General features: G+C 52.6%; 1 protein-coding gene across 2 annotated transcripts in view; it reads right to left on the reverse strand.

Annotated features, from left to right (window-relative positions):
- PLXDC1 (plexin domain containing 1) overlaps positions 1-14,794 on the reverse strand; it is a 65,525-nt gene that overhangs the window by 27,167 nt on the left and 23,564 nt on the right. For both annotated transcript variants that reach the window (XM_019924983.3, XM_073798331.1), the window contains exons 3-7: positions 7,802-7,945; positions 7,441-7,510; positions 6,714-6,836; positions 5,979-6,097; positions 4,947-5,046 (exon numbers count right to left, since the gene is read on the reverse strand). In XM_019924983.3, the coding sequence (XP_019780542.2) occupies positions 4,947-5,046; positions 5,979-6,097; positions 6,714-6,836; positions 7,441-7,510; positions 7,802-7,945 (556 nt within the window). The remainder of the gene's footprint in view (positions 1-4,946; positions 5,047-5,978; positions 6,098-6,713; positions 6,837-7,440; positions 7,511-7,801; positions 7,946-14,794) is intronic.

Raw genomic sequence — 14,794 nt, forward strand, 5'->3', positions numbered from 1 at the left:
TAAAAAGCTACAGTGAAGAGCACTGTAAAGGATCCTTTATCAGGAGCAGGGAGAAGACAAACTGGGCCAGATCTGGTGATGACACCCCCCACCACCACCGCTTGGCTTCTCCTTCTCACTCCTCTGCAGCCAGTTCTGGGGCCTCCCCGTTCCCCACCCAGCTGCCCAGCACCAAGGTACAGCACAGGCCTCTGCCACATTTCTCAAGCCTGCTTTTGAAAGGAAAGGAAAGTTCTGGTAAAGGAGAAGGCCCAAGTGTTCAGGCCGTCCAAGGCCATTCTGGGGTCAGCCAAGGGGCGGGCTACAATAAATTAATGAATTAATACAATTCCATTAATTCAGAATCTCTGTCAGTTTTGACGCTGGCTACCCTAAAGTTGCTTTTATACTGCCCATGAAAGAAAGGGTTTCTTAAACAAACGAATAGAGGAAATTGTATTGACTTCTGGGGGCCCCTCCAGTCAAATAGTGTATCAGCTACCCTCTATGTTTTGCATGCTTCTTCAAACAGACGCTGCTAATCTGAATCTTTTCTCTGCATCAAAGCGTGCTCTGCAGACTCTGCTCCAAAGCCTGTGGAGCAGTTTCTGCGAGGAAGTAATGGTAAGAGAAACTCTGGCTGTTTTCAGCATTTCTTCCCTCAACCGCAGGAATGAGACTGTGCAGAATTCCCTCCACCCTCAGACAGGGGTGGGAGGAAAGTGTTTGGAGACTGGGGGGAGGAGAGAGTCCCCCAGACAGGGTTCAGGGACTGGGGGATTCTTGAATAGTGGGGAGTAAACTCCACTCCTCACAGGGCCGCAGGCAGGGAGGAACCGAGCTTGGGTACAAGGGCAGTGACATCACTCATTCTGTAGGACAGGTGGGTTGGGACAACGGGAATATTCGAGGTGAATATCCCGGTGATAGGGTCTGTGGACCAGAGGCCTCTACCTGAACTTCTATCATGGTTTTTTGGGATTTACTGTTATTTGCAGCTCAACCAAATTCAAACGAATTCCCTGCTTGCTGGGTTGAATATCAGACCCAGAGGAATCTGATCTCTCAGCCACATAAAAGCCATCACTCCGAAAAGCAGAGGTTGTAGCCCTTTTTTTTTTTTTTTTTTTTTTTTTTTTGCGGTACGCGGGCCTCTCACCGCTGCGGCCTCTCCCGCCACGGAGCACAGGCTCCGGGCGCGCAGGCCCAGCGGCCACGGCCCACGGGCCCAGCCGCTCCGCGGCACGTGAGACCCTCCCGGACCGGGGCACGAACCCGCGCCCTCTGCATCAGCAGGCGGACCCCCAACCACTGCGCCACCAGGGAAGCCCTGTAGCCCATTTTAAAACCCAATGAAGGCCATGGATACTGCCCCCAGAAAATGCATGCACGTGATATGCTCCACCCGTACCTCCATGTTCCTTCTAAAGTCCCTGCCTGCACCCCCAAGCTAAAAAATATCTGACAAAAAGAGATGCGATTATCAAAGCACTCACCCCCCAAACTCAGATGTCAGGTCCTGTTCCCACTTAGTGTCACCACAGGGCAGGGGACAGGGTCTCTGCTCCACCCATTCCCGTCAGCGCTCACTCTCGAGCTGCTACTCGTGTTTTGAGCACCTGCCCTGCTGCAGGCACTGGGCTAAGTGCTGGGGCCACGGCCAGCCCCCAAGGAGCTCACAGCCAGTTGGGGAGAACATGGATGAGCCAGACAGTGTCATGAGTTCTATATTAAAGCTTTTAACAAAGTGCCGGGGGGATGGAGGAGGAAGCCGTGAATTCTGCTGCATGGAGGAGGCAACATCTGAGCTGGACCAGTGAATGAGTAGGATTTGCCAAGTGGTAAAAGGACTTCGGGCGGGCGGCATTTCATACGAGGAACTGCATCAGAAAGATGCAGATAGCCCTTGGCATGTTTGGGGAACCCAGGGCATGCAGACCAGTGCTGCGTGGACAGAGTAGTGGGTGACAGGAGGGTCTGGAGATGAGCCTATAAAGGTGGGCTGTGACCATAACATACATGAGAAATATAATGAACACTTGTCTGTTACATACGGAGGTCGTTAAGAGAGTAAATCCTAAGAGTTTTCATCACGAAGGAAAAAATCTATTTTTTTCTGTCTTTAATTTTGCATCTATATGAGGTGGTGGATGTTCACTAAGCTTATTGTAATCATTTCGTGACGTATGTAAGTCAAATCATTATGCTGGACACCTGAAAGTTACACAGTGCTGTATGTCAATTACATCTCAATAAAAGTGAAAGAAAAAAAAAAAAGTGGGCTGTGCCCAGAATCAAAGGACTTTGAACTGATGCTTTGGGCAACAAGGAGCCAGAGAATGACGTGACCAGATCTGTCTGGCAGTGACAAGAAGGAATGGGGGACAGAGGGCAGGGAGACTGGAGCCCGGGAGCCGCTGGGCAGAGTGTGGGAGTCAGGCGTGGGTTTCGCTTGGCGGGTGGACCCAGCACCTCCGAGAGTCACTGAATCCAGCAGCTCCCACAACAGAGCCCTTGCGTCTCCTTCTGGTCTCACAGGACAGGCGCAGCTGCCCTCCTGTTATTTCAGGTGGGCTCTGCTTCCTCCTCCGCCCCTCCTTACCCCACCTCCTCACATCTCCCTGGCTTGCTCTAAAACAGCCTTTCATTCCAGAATCACAGAGGAGCCTCAGATGCACACACTCCTGGGGGATCTGACTTCCTCTAATCCACCCTCATTTAACAGCTGGATCCAACACAGATTTCCTGAGACTCTCCCACTGGGCACAGAGAGAGCCCTGTGAGCTGTGAGGGAGGCACAGACCCCGCCCCGATGATGCATTAATGCATGGGGAGGAGGGTGGCATGGACACCAAGAATGGTCCTTCCTGCAAAGCAGCCTGGGTGGGTGCACAGCCTGGGTGTGTGTGGGTGTTTGGGGAACTGAGGAGGAAAGGAGTCACCCCTCTGGGTGGAATGGGAGTGGGTCAGATTTACAAAGTTTCAATAGTGGACCCCAGGGTTTAAAAAACAGAAGATTTGGGTTTCAGTTCTACCTTTCATAGCTGTGTGAAAGCAAGTCATGGCACCTCTCTTAGCCTCCGTGTCCTCATTTAGAAAGAAACAAATGCACAGACTTCATTTACGATGCTGCGAGGATGGTCCAATAAGATGCTGTAAAGCTCAGTGTCTAGGGATGGGATTGTAATCGTGTGGTAAGCAGCCTCTAAAATGGCCCCCAGGGCTTCCCTGGTGGCGCAGTGGTTAAGAAACCGCCTGCCAATGCAGGAGACACAGGTTCGAGCCCCAGTCCGGGAAGATCCCACATGCCGCAGAGCAACTAACCCCGTGCGCCACAACCACTGAGCCTGCGCTCTAGAGCCCGTGAGCCACAACTACTGAAGCCCAGGCGCCTAGAGCCCGTGCTCCACAAGAAGAGAAGCCACCGCAATGAGAAGCCCACGCACCGCAACAAAGAGTAGCCCCCGCTCGCCGCAACTAGAGAAAGCCCGTGTGCAGCAACGAAGACCCAACACAGCCATAAATAAATAAATAAATAATTTTTAAAAATAAAATAAAAAAATAAAATGGCCCCCAATGATCCCTGCCTCCTGGTGTTCACACCCTGTGTAATCCTATCCTGGGTGTGGGTTGGACCTAGTGACTTGCTTCCAACCAGCAGAATATGGCAAAAGCGATAGGACCGCACTTCTAAGATGAGGTTACAAAAAGACTCTGGCTTCCATCTTGCTCACACTCTACCGCTGTCTTCCTTGCCTGCTCTGATGGAAGCCAGCTGCCACGTTGTGAGCCATCCTATGCGGAGGTCCACGTGGCAGGAACTGAAGGGGGACACTGAATCTTGCCACAACCACATGAAAGCTCTTAAAAATGGATCTCCCCCCAGCAGTGGCTGAGGTAACCCTGGGAAACACCTTGAGAACAGCCTGTGAAAGACTCTGAACCAGAGGACCCAGTTAAGTCATGCTTTGCTTCCTGATCCACAGAAACCCTGAGATAATGTGTTTGCTGTTTTAAGCCTCTAAGTTTTGGCATAATTTGTTATGCAGCAGTAGCTAACTAATACAATCAGGGTGATACTGAAACTGTTTAGTAACCAGCTCAGTACAGGCGTTAACCAATCAGAGCAGATGCTGACTGCAGCAACGGAGCAGGGTCTGAGCCACTCGCTAGAGCACTGGGAGTTCAGGGTGGCGACAGTGGAGGGGCAAGTGAAGTGGTGGGAATTAATCTTATGGAAATACACAAGGGCATAAAAGTAGCTATTTGCAAGACTATTCACTGCAGTTGTTGTAGTGAAAGATTGAAACAACTGAAGTCTATGCACAGGGGACTGGTTCAATTAAGGTACATCCACACAATGGGCTATCACACAGCCATGGTGATGCAGAATGATGGGCAAGATATACTTTGTTCAGGAGCAGAACAGAGGACATCATATGACATCTTTGGTGTTAAATATACGTACGTATACTTACCTGAAGGCTTGTAGCCCTAGAAATACCCTGGTAGCCCTGGTTGCCTCCAGGAAGGGGAATTGGAAGATGGGATCAGGGACAGGAGAGAAACCTAATTTTCCTGTCTCCTGAAACCCCCTGGGATGCCCCTTCTATCAACTGGGGGTGGGGAAGCAATTATGGTTATGTTCTGGGAGGACTCATAGACCCTAATTTGGTGTCTTTGGAGATTTTCTAAATAGAGAGTGTGCTGAGTGGAAGGGCCCTGGCTCTCCTCCCCCTCCGCCACCAGAGCAGTCCCTCCCCCTGGAGATTTTATTGGAAAAACCGGTTCCTCTGCTTGAACGAAGAAAAGTTGGAACTCATTCTGCCCCTTCTCTTCCCTCAGTTCCCACTCAACTCTCCACCACCCCTCCACTCCCTGTCACTGCCATTGCCCCTGACAACCTGGCTCAGTCTGAGCTGAGTCCAGCCCCATCCAGGGATCTCTGTGGATCCCTGGGGACTCACCTGGTACGTCCGGGGATGGATTGAGAATCATGAAGGCATCTGACAGGCCTGCTTTGACGGGGTGCTGGGACGAGCTGATTTCCAGGACGGGCATAGGGATCTGCAGTGGGAAGAAGAGGCTCTGTCTACCCCCCAAACGCTCTTGGGCCAGCCTAGACTTCCCCTCCGAGCTCCAGACCCATCTGCCTGCTGGGCCTTGCCTCTTGGAGGACTCAGACATCTCAAACCCAATGGGGCCCCATCCAAATTCCAAGTCTTCCCCACACTATCTCCAAACACATTTCCTTTTTCTTTTCTCCCTCTCTGTGAATGGTGCCTCCATGCAGGCCAGAGACCTGGGAGTCACCCTCAGTTCGCACCCCCCTTCATTTCCCTCCTCCTCCGTCTAATACATCTCTAATACATTAGCTTGCTAACTGGCTCTCAAATCTATCCAGTTCTCTCCATCGCCCCCTCCCTACCCCAGGCTGGCATCACCTGTCTCCCATATCATCTCCCAGCATCCCCTCTGAGCCCCAGCCCTCTGCTCTCCACTCTGAAACCAGAGCGTCCTTTTCAAAGGCAAATCCGGTTGTCCCCCTGCGCCCCCCTTCTTGCCCTCACTCTCTCCCCTCCGGCCAGGCTGCCTTCTTGCAGAGGTTTCTACCGGCCATGCTCTGTCCTGCCACAGAGCGTGTGTTTTCTCGCTCCTGGAGCACACTTCATTTCTTTGCTTCCTTAGCTCCTACACATTCCGCAGATTTCAATTCTTTTCCTCGGGAGAGCCTTCCCTGACCCCTGTTCAGGTAAAGAGCCCCGTGAAAGGCTTTCCTGGCATCTCCATTTAGGAGCACTTGTCACAGTGGCAATTCTATACTTGTCCCCACAATCTATCCCTCCAGCCAGACTCTCAGCTCCACAAAGGTAGGGCCGTCAGCCATCTTATTAACTGCCGCATCCCCGGCACCACGCCCTATGTCTGGCACATTGGAGGATCTCGACAGATAACTGCTGAATGAAAGAAAGGCCGTCTCTGCAGCTGGGCCCACTCACCTCTTTGTAGCCGAATACAATGCGGCCATCTTGGTGCAGAGCTGCCTGGAAGGTGAAGCTGCCCCTGTCCTCCCGGTCCTGGAGGTAGACGTGGTCCCACTGAACAACAAAGACTGTCCCTGGTGAGGAGAGCAGAGACCTGGCTGGACAGGGAGACAGTGAGGGGAGCAGGGCCCTGCGGAAACGGTGGCCAATGTGGATGGGCCACAGCTTGGCTTCCTTAGGGATGATGGGGCAGGAGGCAGGAGCTGGGCAGCCCACAGACAGCCTGACTTCCAAGCTGAAGAGGAACCAGAAAACCCTTCTTCAGCTTCCCCACCCCCAACCAGGTACTGTGATTGACCATCTCCAACCCCAAGCACGCCCTTTCCTTCTTGCCTATCCTGACCCTTTGGGATGAAAAGGAGGAGAAATAGGAGAAACAACTGTTCTCCCGGGGTGGAAGGTAGGTGTTCAAGGGACAACCTGGTGAGAATAAGAAACAGTAAAGGTCTCTGATATTTATTTCACCTCTACTAAGAGCCAAGCGCTTTCATTTCATTATCTCATCAGGTAGCAGGCATTTTTGTTCCCATCTTACAGGTGAGGAAAATGAACACAGAAAGTTAGGGTGGCTGTCTTGCTGTGTGACTGTGGGCAAGTCCCTTGCCCTCTCTGGGACTTGGGCTCCTCTAAATGGGCTGGACCAAGGGAGCCCTGGAGCTGGGTGACTTAAACTCTGAGCTCTGATCTCACCATTGTCAAAGTAAGCAACTGTGGAGTTGTCGGAGCGGCCAGGGTTGAAGTTGGCCATCAGAGGAGCCACGTACTGAGTAGCCGTGAGCATCCGATGGACCACATCACCCATGAAGATGAAGCCTGGGGTGGGAAGAAGTGTAGACAAATCATCAGAGATGGCCCAGAGGGGTTGCTTCCTCGTGCAGGAAAGAGCAGTGTAGACGGGGCTGGAAGTGAGTCTTGGACCTCCGTCCACCAGCCTCACATAGTGGGCACGGGTCTGGCATGTATGGAGCTAAAGGGCCCCAGACCAGAAGGTTCTCTCTGCCCCTCCCACCTCTCTCTGTCCCTTGGAAAGTGCACAGGAATCAAAGACAGGCTCCTCATATCAACTGGAAGCCTGGTCCCAGGAAGCAGGCTCTCAGTGCAGTCTCCTCTCTCTCATTTACAGACTCAGAAGCACAGGGGCCAAGGGACTGCCCACAGTGGCCTGCACAGACCCAGAGGGAGAGAAAAACACACACACACAGACATACACACACACACAAGCAAGTCAGTTGATGTGAGGAAGCTGGGCTGAAACACTGATGACCTCTCTCCTGAGAGTGGGGTCCCAAGAGAGCCACATGTGGGACCCTCCCCAGTCCATCTGTAAAACCCGGTCTCCAGGGAACCTTCCCAGATAGGTCCCAAGTTCTGGCTGAAATCTCCACACCCTCTCCCAGTCCCACAGACAAGGCCTTACCTCCGGTTGCTATGGTGATCTGCCGCAGAGGATGCCCGTAGAAAGGGAAATCAAAGGACAAGACCACTCTCTGCAGGGGATGGGAGAGAATCAGCATGGGCTAACCTGCAGGCCAGAGGGCTGGGCATCCACACTGCCCCATGCTTATCTGGATGGGACTGGTTGGGGGGTGGGCACAGGCATGTCCAGGGCAGTACCACAGGAGGGCGCTCCAACTCTGGCAAAGCCCCCCAGGGTCCCCTGGAAAGCACTTCCCAGACCACAGACCTCAGGCCACAAGCCATGCCCACTGACCAGGTGTGGCGGGCTGGCCCCCAGCCTCCCAGCCCAGGGCAGCGTTGCCAGGGACTGGGGCACTCACCGAAGCCTGCCGGTGGGTGTTGGAGAGGATTCGGTGAACTTTCACTTGGCTCTGGTTGGCCTTGGCCACGTCCACCCACAACTCCCGGCTGCGGGGCTCGCTGGGACCATAGAGACGGGACACATAGTAGCTGTGGTTGTCCTCCTGTCGTTATCCAAGACAGAGCCCACAGGAGGCATGAGGAATCAGGATGCCAAGAACTACAGAGTCTGGATACAAGAATTCATGGCCCTCCCAGGGGGGCAGACCGTGGCCCAGAGCTGGTTCAGGCCTGGGAGCCCTTTGGCCCCAGAGAGCTCAGTACCTGCTCCCTAGCCATGCCCCCAACAGCTCTGGCCCCAGCTAAATCCATACCTGCTGTAGCCATGCTCCACCCTGCCATCCCCAAGACAGGCCAGGAGGCTTTTCCTACAGCCCCTGAGTCCCCCGCAGAACACACCCAAGGCACAGCTCAACTTGGGAGGTGAGGGAGCAACAGGCAAGGCAGCCCCAAACAGAGCCCTTGTCTTCAGGGAGCTCCCAGACTGAGGGGGAGACATAGCCCCCTTCCCTGGGGAGCACCCAGTTTAGGGGAGAAGAAAAAACTGGATTCAGAAGCCACCAGTCTAAAGATGTTGATCTTGGGGCGTTGCTAGTCTGATGGAGCAGGTGGGACTTATACAAACAGAATACACAGACACAGACCCTCCAGCAGAGAGATAAGACAGGGCCCATGTTAGTCACTAAAGGCTTGAGAGACCGGAGGGAAGCGGCAATGATGCCTTCAAGACATATTTTTAAGCTTTACTATGTGCCTGATGGGGACAAAATAAAAGAACAAGCCAGAACCCAGAGGGCTGAGGGTTAACTCTGCAAAGCCTCCTCCTGTACAGGAGCATTTAGGGGCAGGATTTAAAGGAGGCTGGACATGGTCAGCAGAAGGTATGGAAGAGCCCAGGGAGGAGGCAATGTCAGAGCATTTCAGCCCATCCGGGAGTACCAGCCACCAGCCGTAGGAGGAGAAGAGGCAGAGTGGGCAGGTCCACTCGGCCGCTGCCACAGAAGTGGAGCTGCTGACTCGTGCGGAGCCCTGGCGGGTCATTAATCAGGCTGTCAGGCTGCAGTGGCCGCAGACACAGCAGAGCCGACCATGTTCTCCCTGCCAAGCTGCCAGCTGCCCAGCCAGCCCTTGCCCTGGGCCCAGCACGAGCAGGGCCGAGGGATGCCTGCTCTCTCCACCCGCCCGGAGACAGACTCTGCTCTTCTGACGAGTGACACACTCTGGGGACCTGGGGTCGGGGCAGGGCTGGGGGAAGACGAGCAGGAGAAACATGGGGCTGGGGGTAGATTTCCCACCGCCACTGCCTGGTGCCTCCCCTCCAGCCTCTAGACTGCCGGCCCCTCCACCCATCCTTAGCACGGACATCAAACAAATCTAAACAAACCTAAAACACATACGAGGCCACAGCCCTCTGCTCACAAGCCGTCGGGGGCTCCCACTGCCCTCGAGACAAAATCCAAACTGCAGCCTCACATACGAGGCCTCACCGTGAGCCAGCCCCACCTCCTCTCTAGCTTCACTTCTCTCTCCCTCTCCTTTGCCTGTGCCTCCTTGTGCACCCACGCACCAGACTGACCCCCCGACAGTCTGAGGCCACCAGTGGTCACTCATGCCTTTGCACACGCTGGTCCTCCTGCCTAGAATGACCTTGCTTTCTCCCCATGGCAGATTCCTACTTCTTCAATGCACAGCTTAAACATCACCTTCTTATTGATCTCCTCCCCCAACTTGCCCAGTGAGGACCTCCACCGTCCACAGGAGTCCTCCAGGGCTGACTCATGGGTGCAGTCTGCGAGAGTCACATGGGCCCATGCTTGCTGGCTTTCTGAAATGACTCATGAAGCCACCTGAGGGGGTCACCCTGATGCCACCACCTCTGGGGTGCCCATGCCAAGGATGCTGCCTCCCCTTGCTGTCACAGTCACTTACCCTGGGGTCCCAGAAGATGCCCAGAGGAGGAACCGCTGCCCCCCAGTTTGCCCATGGGCACCGGGGCAACTGTGCTTATGCCCTGAGCTCACAGCTTCCCTCAGGAAAGCGGCCCCTTCACCTTCTGCTTCTCCCCTGCCCCACAAGAGACCAGATGCCACGTCTTTTCTCCCTGGGTCTCCATCTCTCCTATCTCCATCCATCTCTGCTGGGGTCCCCACCTTGACCAAAAAAAAAAAAAACAACCAAAAAAATTACCTGCCACCACTATTGAAAACAGTATGGAGGTCCCTCAGAAAACTAAAAACAGAATTACCATATGATCCAGCAATCCCATTCCTGGGCATATATCCAGACGAAACTGTACTTCAAAAAGATACACGCACCCCTATGTTCATAGCAGCACTATTTACAACAGCCAAGACATGGAAACAACCTAAATGTCCATCTACCGATGAATGGATAAAGATGTGGTACGTATATACAATGGAATACTACTCAGCCATAAAAAAGCATGAAATAATGTCATTTGTAGCAACATGGATGCAACTAGAGATTATCATGCCAAGTGAAGTAAGTCAGAAAGAGAAAGACAGGGCTTCCCGGGTGGCGCAGTGGTTAAAAATCTGCCTGCCAATGCAGGGGACACGGGTTCGAGCCCTGGTCCGGGAAGATCCCACATGACGCAGAGCAACAAAGCCCGCGCGCCACAACTACTGAAGCCCACGCGCCTAGAGTCCGTGCTCTGCAACAAGGGAAGCCACTGCAATGAGAAGCCCGCGCACCGCGACGAAGAGTAGCCCCCGCTCGTCACAACTAGAGAAAGCCAGTACACAGCAGGGAAGACCCAACACAGCCAAAAATAAGTAAATATATTTTTAAAAAAGAGAAAGACAAATACCACATGATATCACTAATATATGGAATCTAAAATATGACACAAATGAACCTGTCTACAAAACAGAAACAGACTCACAGACATAGAGAACAGACTTGTGGTTGCCAAGGGTGAGGGGAGGTGTGGGAGGGATGTGGGAGTTTGGGATTAGCAGATACAAACTATTATATATAGAATGGATACACAACAAGGTCCTACTGTATAGCACAGGAAACTCTATTCAATATCCTGAGATAAACCGTAATGGAAAAGAATATAAAAAAAGAATGTACATGTATGTATAACTGAATCACTTTGCTGCACAGCAGAAATTAACACAACATTGTAAATCAACTTTACTTCAATTAAAAAAAAAAAAAATCACTGGCCAAGAAAAAAAGCCCCTTGCACACAAACTCATGCAAAGACATGTGAACAAAGGTGCCCAAGAGAAGAGTCTGAGGGCCCACAGCCTGCTTCCTGGGAGTCACATGGTGAGCAGTTTTTAATCCACCTCAAAGCAAAAACAACAGGGGGCCCTGACCAACACTGTGCATCTGACAGTCTGCAGGACTCCAGCGCCGAAGCCAGTTTAGGTTCAGCTGCATGGCTACAGCTCAACTCTTCTCTCCACTAGCTCCAACCAAGGAGTGGTTTATTAAAGGGCATCCGTCAGCCTAAACTTTTGCCTGAAGAAAGGAAACCAAGTTTAGATGCTATTCAGCCCATCCTTTAAATGTCTACTCCCACTGCCGCCGCCACCCCCAACCCCCAACTCTGAGCCCCTGACACACAGGGACAGGCAAGATCACCTCTGCACCCATGCCTGAGTAGTGTTTGCCAAGGTGAGGCGAGGCCTGTTCTGGGAGTCCAGAACCTTCCTTTTGCCCTTTTATAGGAGAAGAAAGAGGGACTGGTGCCTGGCACAGTCAAAATTTTGGAAGTAAACCTGCCTCTCTAATTCCTAGGCTGTCTTATTATGACCTGTCGGGGAGGGGGACGTGAGTGACCAACAGAGCAAAGTAGCGTCTAGGTGGCACTCTAGTCCTTTTGAACTCGCAGAAGGTTTAACTGTGTCCTGCAAAAAGCTTTGTTCAAGTCCTAACCCCCGTACCTTGAATGTGACCTTATATGGAAAGAGAGTCTTTGCAAATGTAATTAAGATGAGGTCATACTGGATGAGGGTGGGCCCGACTACAGGTGTTCTAGTAAAAGAAAGGAGAGGGAGATTTAGAGACACAGAGGGGACACAGGGAAGAAGGCCATGTGACAATAGAGGCAGCGATTGGAGTGATGCAGTTTACAAACCATGAAATGCCAAGGATGACCAAGGACCACCAGAAACTAGGGATAGTCAAGGAAGGATTCTTCCCTAGCTTTCAGAGTGAGTGTGGCCTTGCTGACACCTCGATTCAGACTTCTGGCCTCCAAAACTGTGAGACAATAAATTTCTATTGTCTTAAGCCGCCAAGTTTGTGATATTTTGTCATGGCAGCCCTAGGAGGCTAATACACAGGTGTGTGTTGCTCTGCCTCAAGTGGGGCAATGCTGAATGTTTCCCCTTTCACGTCACCACCATGTTTAGAACATTCTGCGGCTTCCCAGCTGTACTCAGATTGAAGGCCACGCTCCTCACCATGACCTACAAGGCTCTGTGGGGCCAACTCTAGACACTGCTTACCCAATATTCATTACCCCTCTTTTTTATTAATAGCACATTGATTTTGTAGCAAGCAAATTTGACTGCTTGTCCCTCTTGCCCTTGCCCTTCTCCTTATTCCTGCCTGGAATGCAGATGTGATGACTGCAGCTTCAACAGCCATCTTGTGAGCATAAGGACAAGAGCCACATCCTAACGCTAGTGGATTGGAGAGTTAGACAGAACCTAGGTCCCTGGAGGGATGCTCGTTAAGTCCTCGGATTCAGCACTCTGTTATACGCAAACATGAATTCTTCCTGATGCATAGCAGTCTGGCCCCAACCCACCACCTCTACCTTCCCCCTTGCTCTCCATGCCCCAGCCCTGTTGGGCTTCTCTCAATTCCTGAAATCACCAAGTGCTTGTCTGTCTTAGGACCTTGGTACTTCCTGTATCTCCAAACCTCTTTCTCATGCAGTTCAGAAGCTGACTCTTCTCTGTCCTTCAGACCTCAGCTCAGTGGTCCTTCCTGACGCCCCCGTTACACTCTCGTTGCACCTCAGGCTTCTCCCTCTCAATGTGTTGTACACTTGTGATGACTGACTTGCCTTTTTTTTTTTTTTTTGGCTGTGCTGTGCAGTGTGTAGGATCTTAATTCCCCAACCAGGGATTGAACCCAGGCCCTCGGCAGTGAAAGCGCAGAGTCCTAACCACTGGACCGCCGGGGAATTCCCTTGACTTGACTTTTAGATTTGTTTTCTCCACACTTGCCTTTCCTGTAAGACCATAACTTCCCCACGGGTAAGGTCAGCTTTTTCCTATGGTGTTTAAATGATAATAAATGAATGACCATTCATAGTTTCAGAGCAGGACCATTCAAAGCACAGTTCGTTGAAAGCCTTCTCATCCTTTGTTTTATTGCTACCACCATGCATTCTAGCGACCAGGATGGGATGGTATTACCAAACAAAGCAGGACAGCAGCTCATGGGGAACAGGTACTGTCAGGTACAGTGGGAGTCAATACAGCTCCCTCCTAGGAACCTGAGAGGAGGCCAATGTTTAAAACTGCTGCTTGGAGGCTTGGAAAGGGGTCCTGTTTCCATCACCTGATTCCTGGGACTCGCCTGGTCAGAGCGTCCACCAAACCTCCAAGCACCGGAAATGAGGGTCCCTGCACAGAAGCCACGCTCTGCAGCTGTGAAACCCAAACAGACGTTAACACGTCTCTTGCTGCCTCATCTAAGAGGCAAAGGGTGGGGTGGCTGGGGACGTTTAGCCCATTGCTCTGAGTCCTTGGTCCATGAAGGACAAACGGTCCACAGCCCCAGCCAGTGCCGCTCTGCTGCGGAGCCAGGCTGTGTGCTGTTGGGGGATCCTGGGACAGACCTGTCTCATTCTTTGAGTTCCCAAGGAGCCCTCCAACAGCACCTGTTAACTGACAAAAATTCTTCAACCGTGCTGACTCTAGGAGAGTCAGAAACTAAACGAGTTGCTGCCTCTAACTCCCAGGCACACACTCTCTCCAATGTGTCAGCAGATCCCCGGGTGAGCACAGGCCTCCGTACCTATGGGTCCCCTGCTCAGGCCAGGTGGGTGAGGCTGAGGCTCTGCTTCTGGCCTCAAAAGTGCCAGGTGCAGCTGGCCTGCGAGGGGAAGGACTGCCTCAGGGGGCAGCGCCAGGCAGGTCCCCAACAGGCCCCAACAGACCACCTCTCCTGGCACGGGGTGACTGCTTATCCCCAGGACAGTGAAGCCGGGAGCGGTATCTATTCCAAGCCCCGGCCTAGGGAGGCTCCATGGTGATGGGTGAGGCCAAACTGCAGCTTAGAGAGGAGGGGACAACTTGGAGCTGGGGTCACTCCTGGGCAGGGCGAAGAACGAAGCCCTCAGGGGTTGGGGAGGGCAGTGAGGTGCTTGGGAAAATGGGAGGAAAGAGAAGGGAAGTTGGCCTTTGCAGATCTGCGACAGTTGTGCGTGACAACCCTGGGAGATGAGTGCTACCATGAGTCCCATTTTATAAGTGGGGAAACCGAGGCCCACATAACTCTCTGAAACCAGGCCAGTCTCACTCAAAGGCAGTGGCTTTTCCTCTGTCCACTGTTTCTCGGGTCTTTAAGTGACCGCCCCACTGGAAGGCGACTTGGGCTGCTTATTAGTGATTAGTTAAAACGTCTCACATCAGAAGAACCAGAGTGGATCCTTTCTGGAGCACAGAGTTCAGGGACCGTGTCCCAATCCCCTCCTCACCCCTAGCACCTTCCCAGCACAGGGCTGGCACCTGGCACATGGTAGGTATTAGGGACCTGCTTGTTGAATGAGTGCAATCACCAGGACCCCACAGCTGTTGGTGCCGGAGACTGTGCTGAGAATGTGCTGTGTGACGCCAATAAGGACAGCATCCTCCCCCAGCACTGATGGCAGGTGACACAAAAGCCGCGTGTGAAGGAAGCAGCTGCCTCCTCTGGGAATTCAAGTCCGTGGAAATCATTCCCATAGCTGGGACATC

This window comes from Tursiops truncatus, chromosome 20 (genome assembly GCF_011762595.2).
Source record: "Tursiops truncatus isolate mTurTru1 chromosome 20, mTurTru1.mat.Y, whole genome shotgun sequence".
In the NCBI taxonomy this organism is placed as follows: domain Eukaryota; kingdom Metazoa; phylum Chordata; class Mammalia; order Artiodactyla; family Delphinidae; genus Tursiops; species Tursiops truncatus.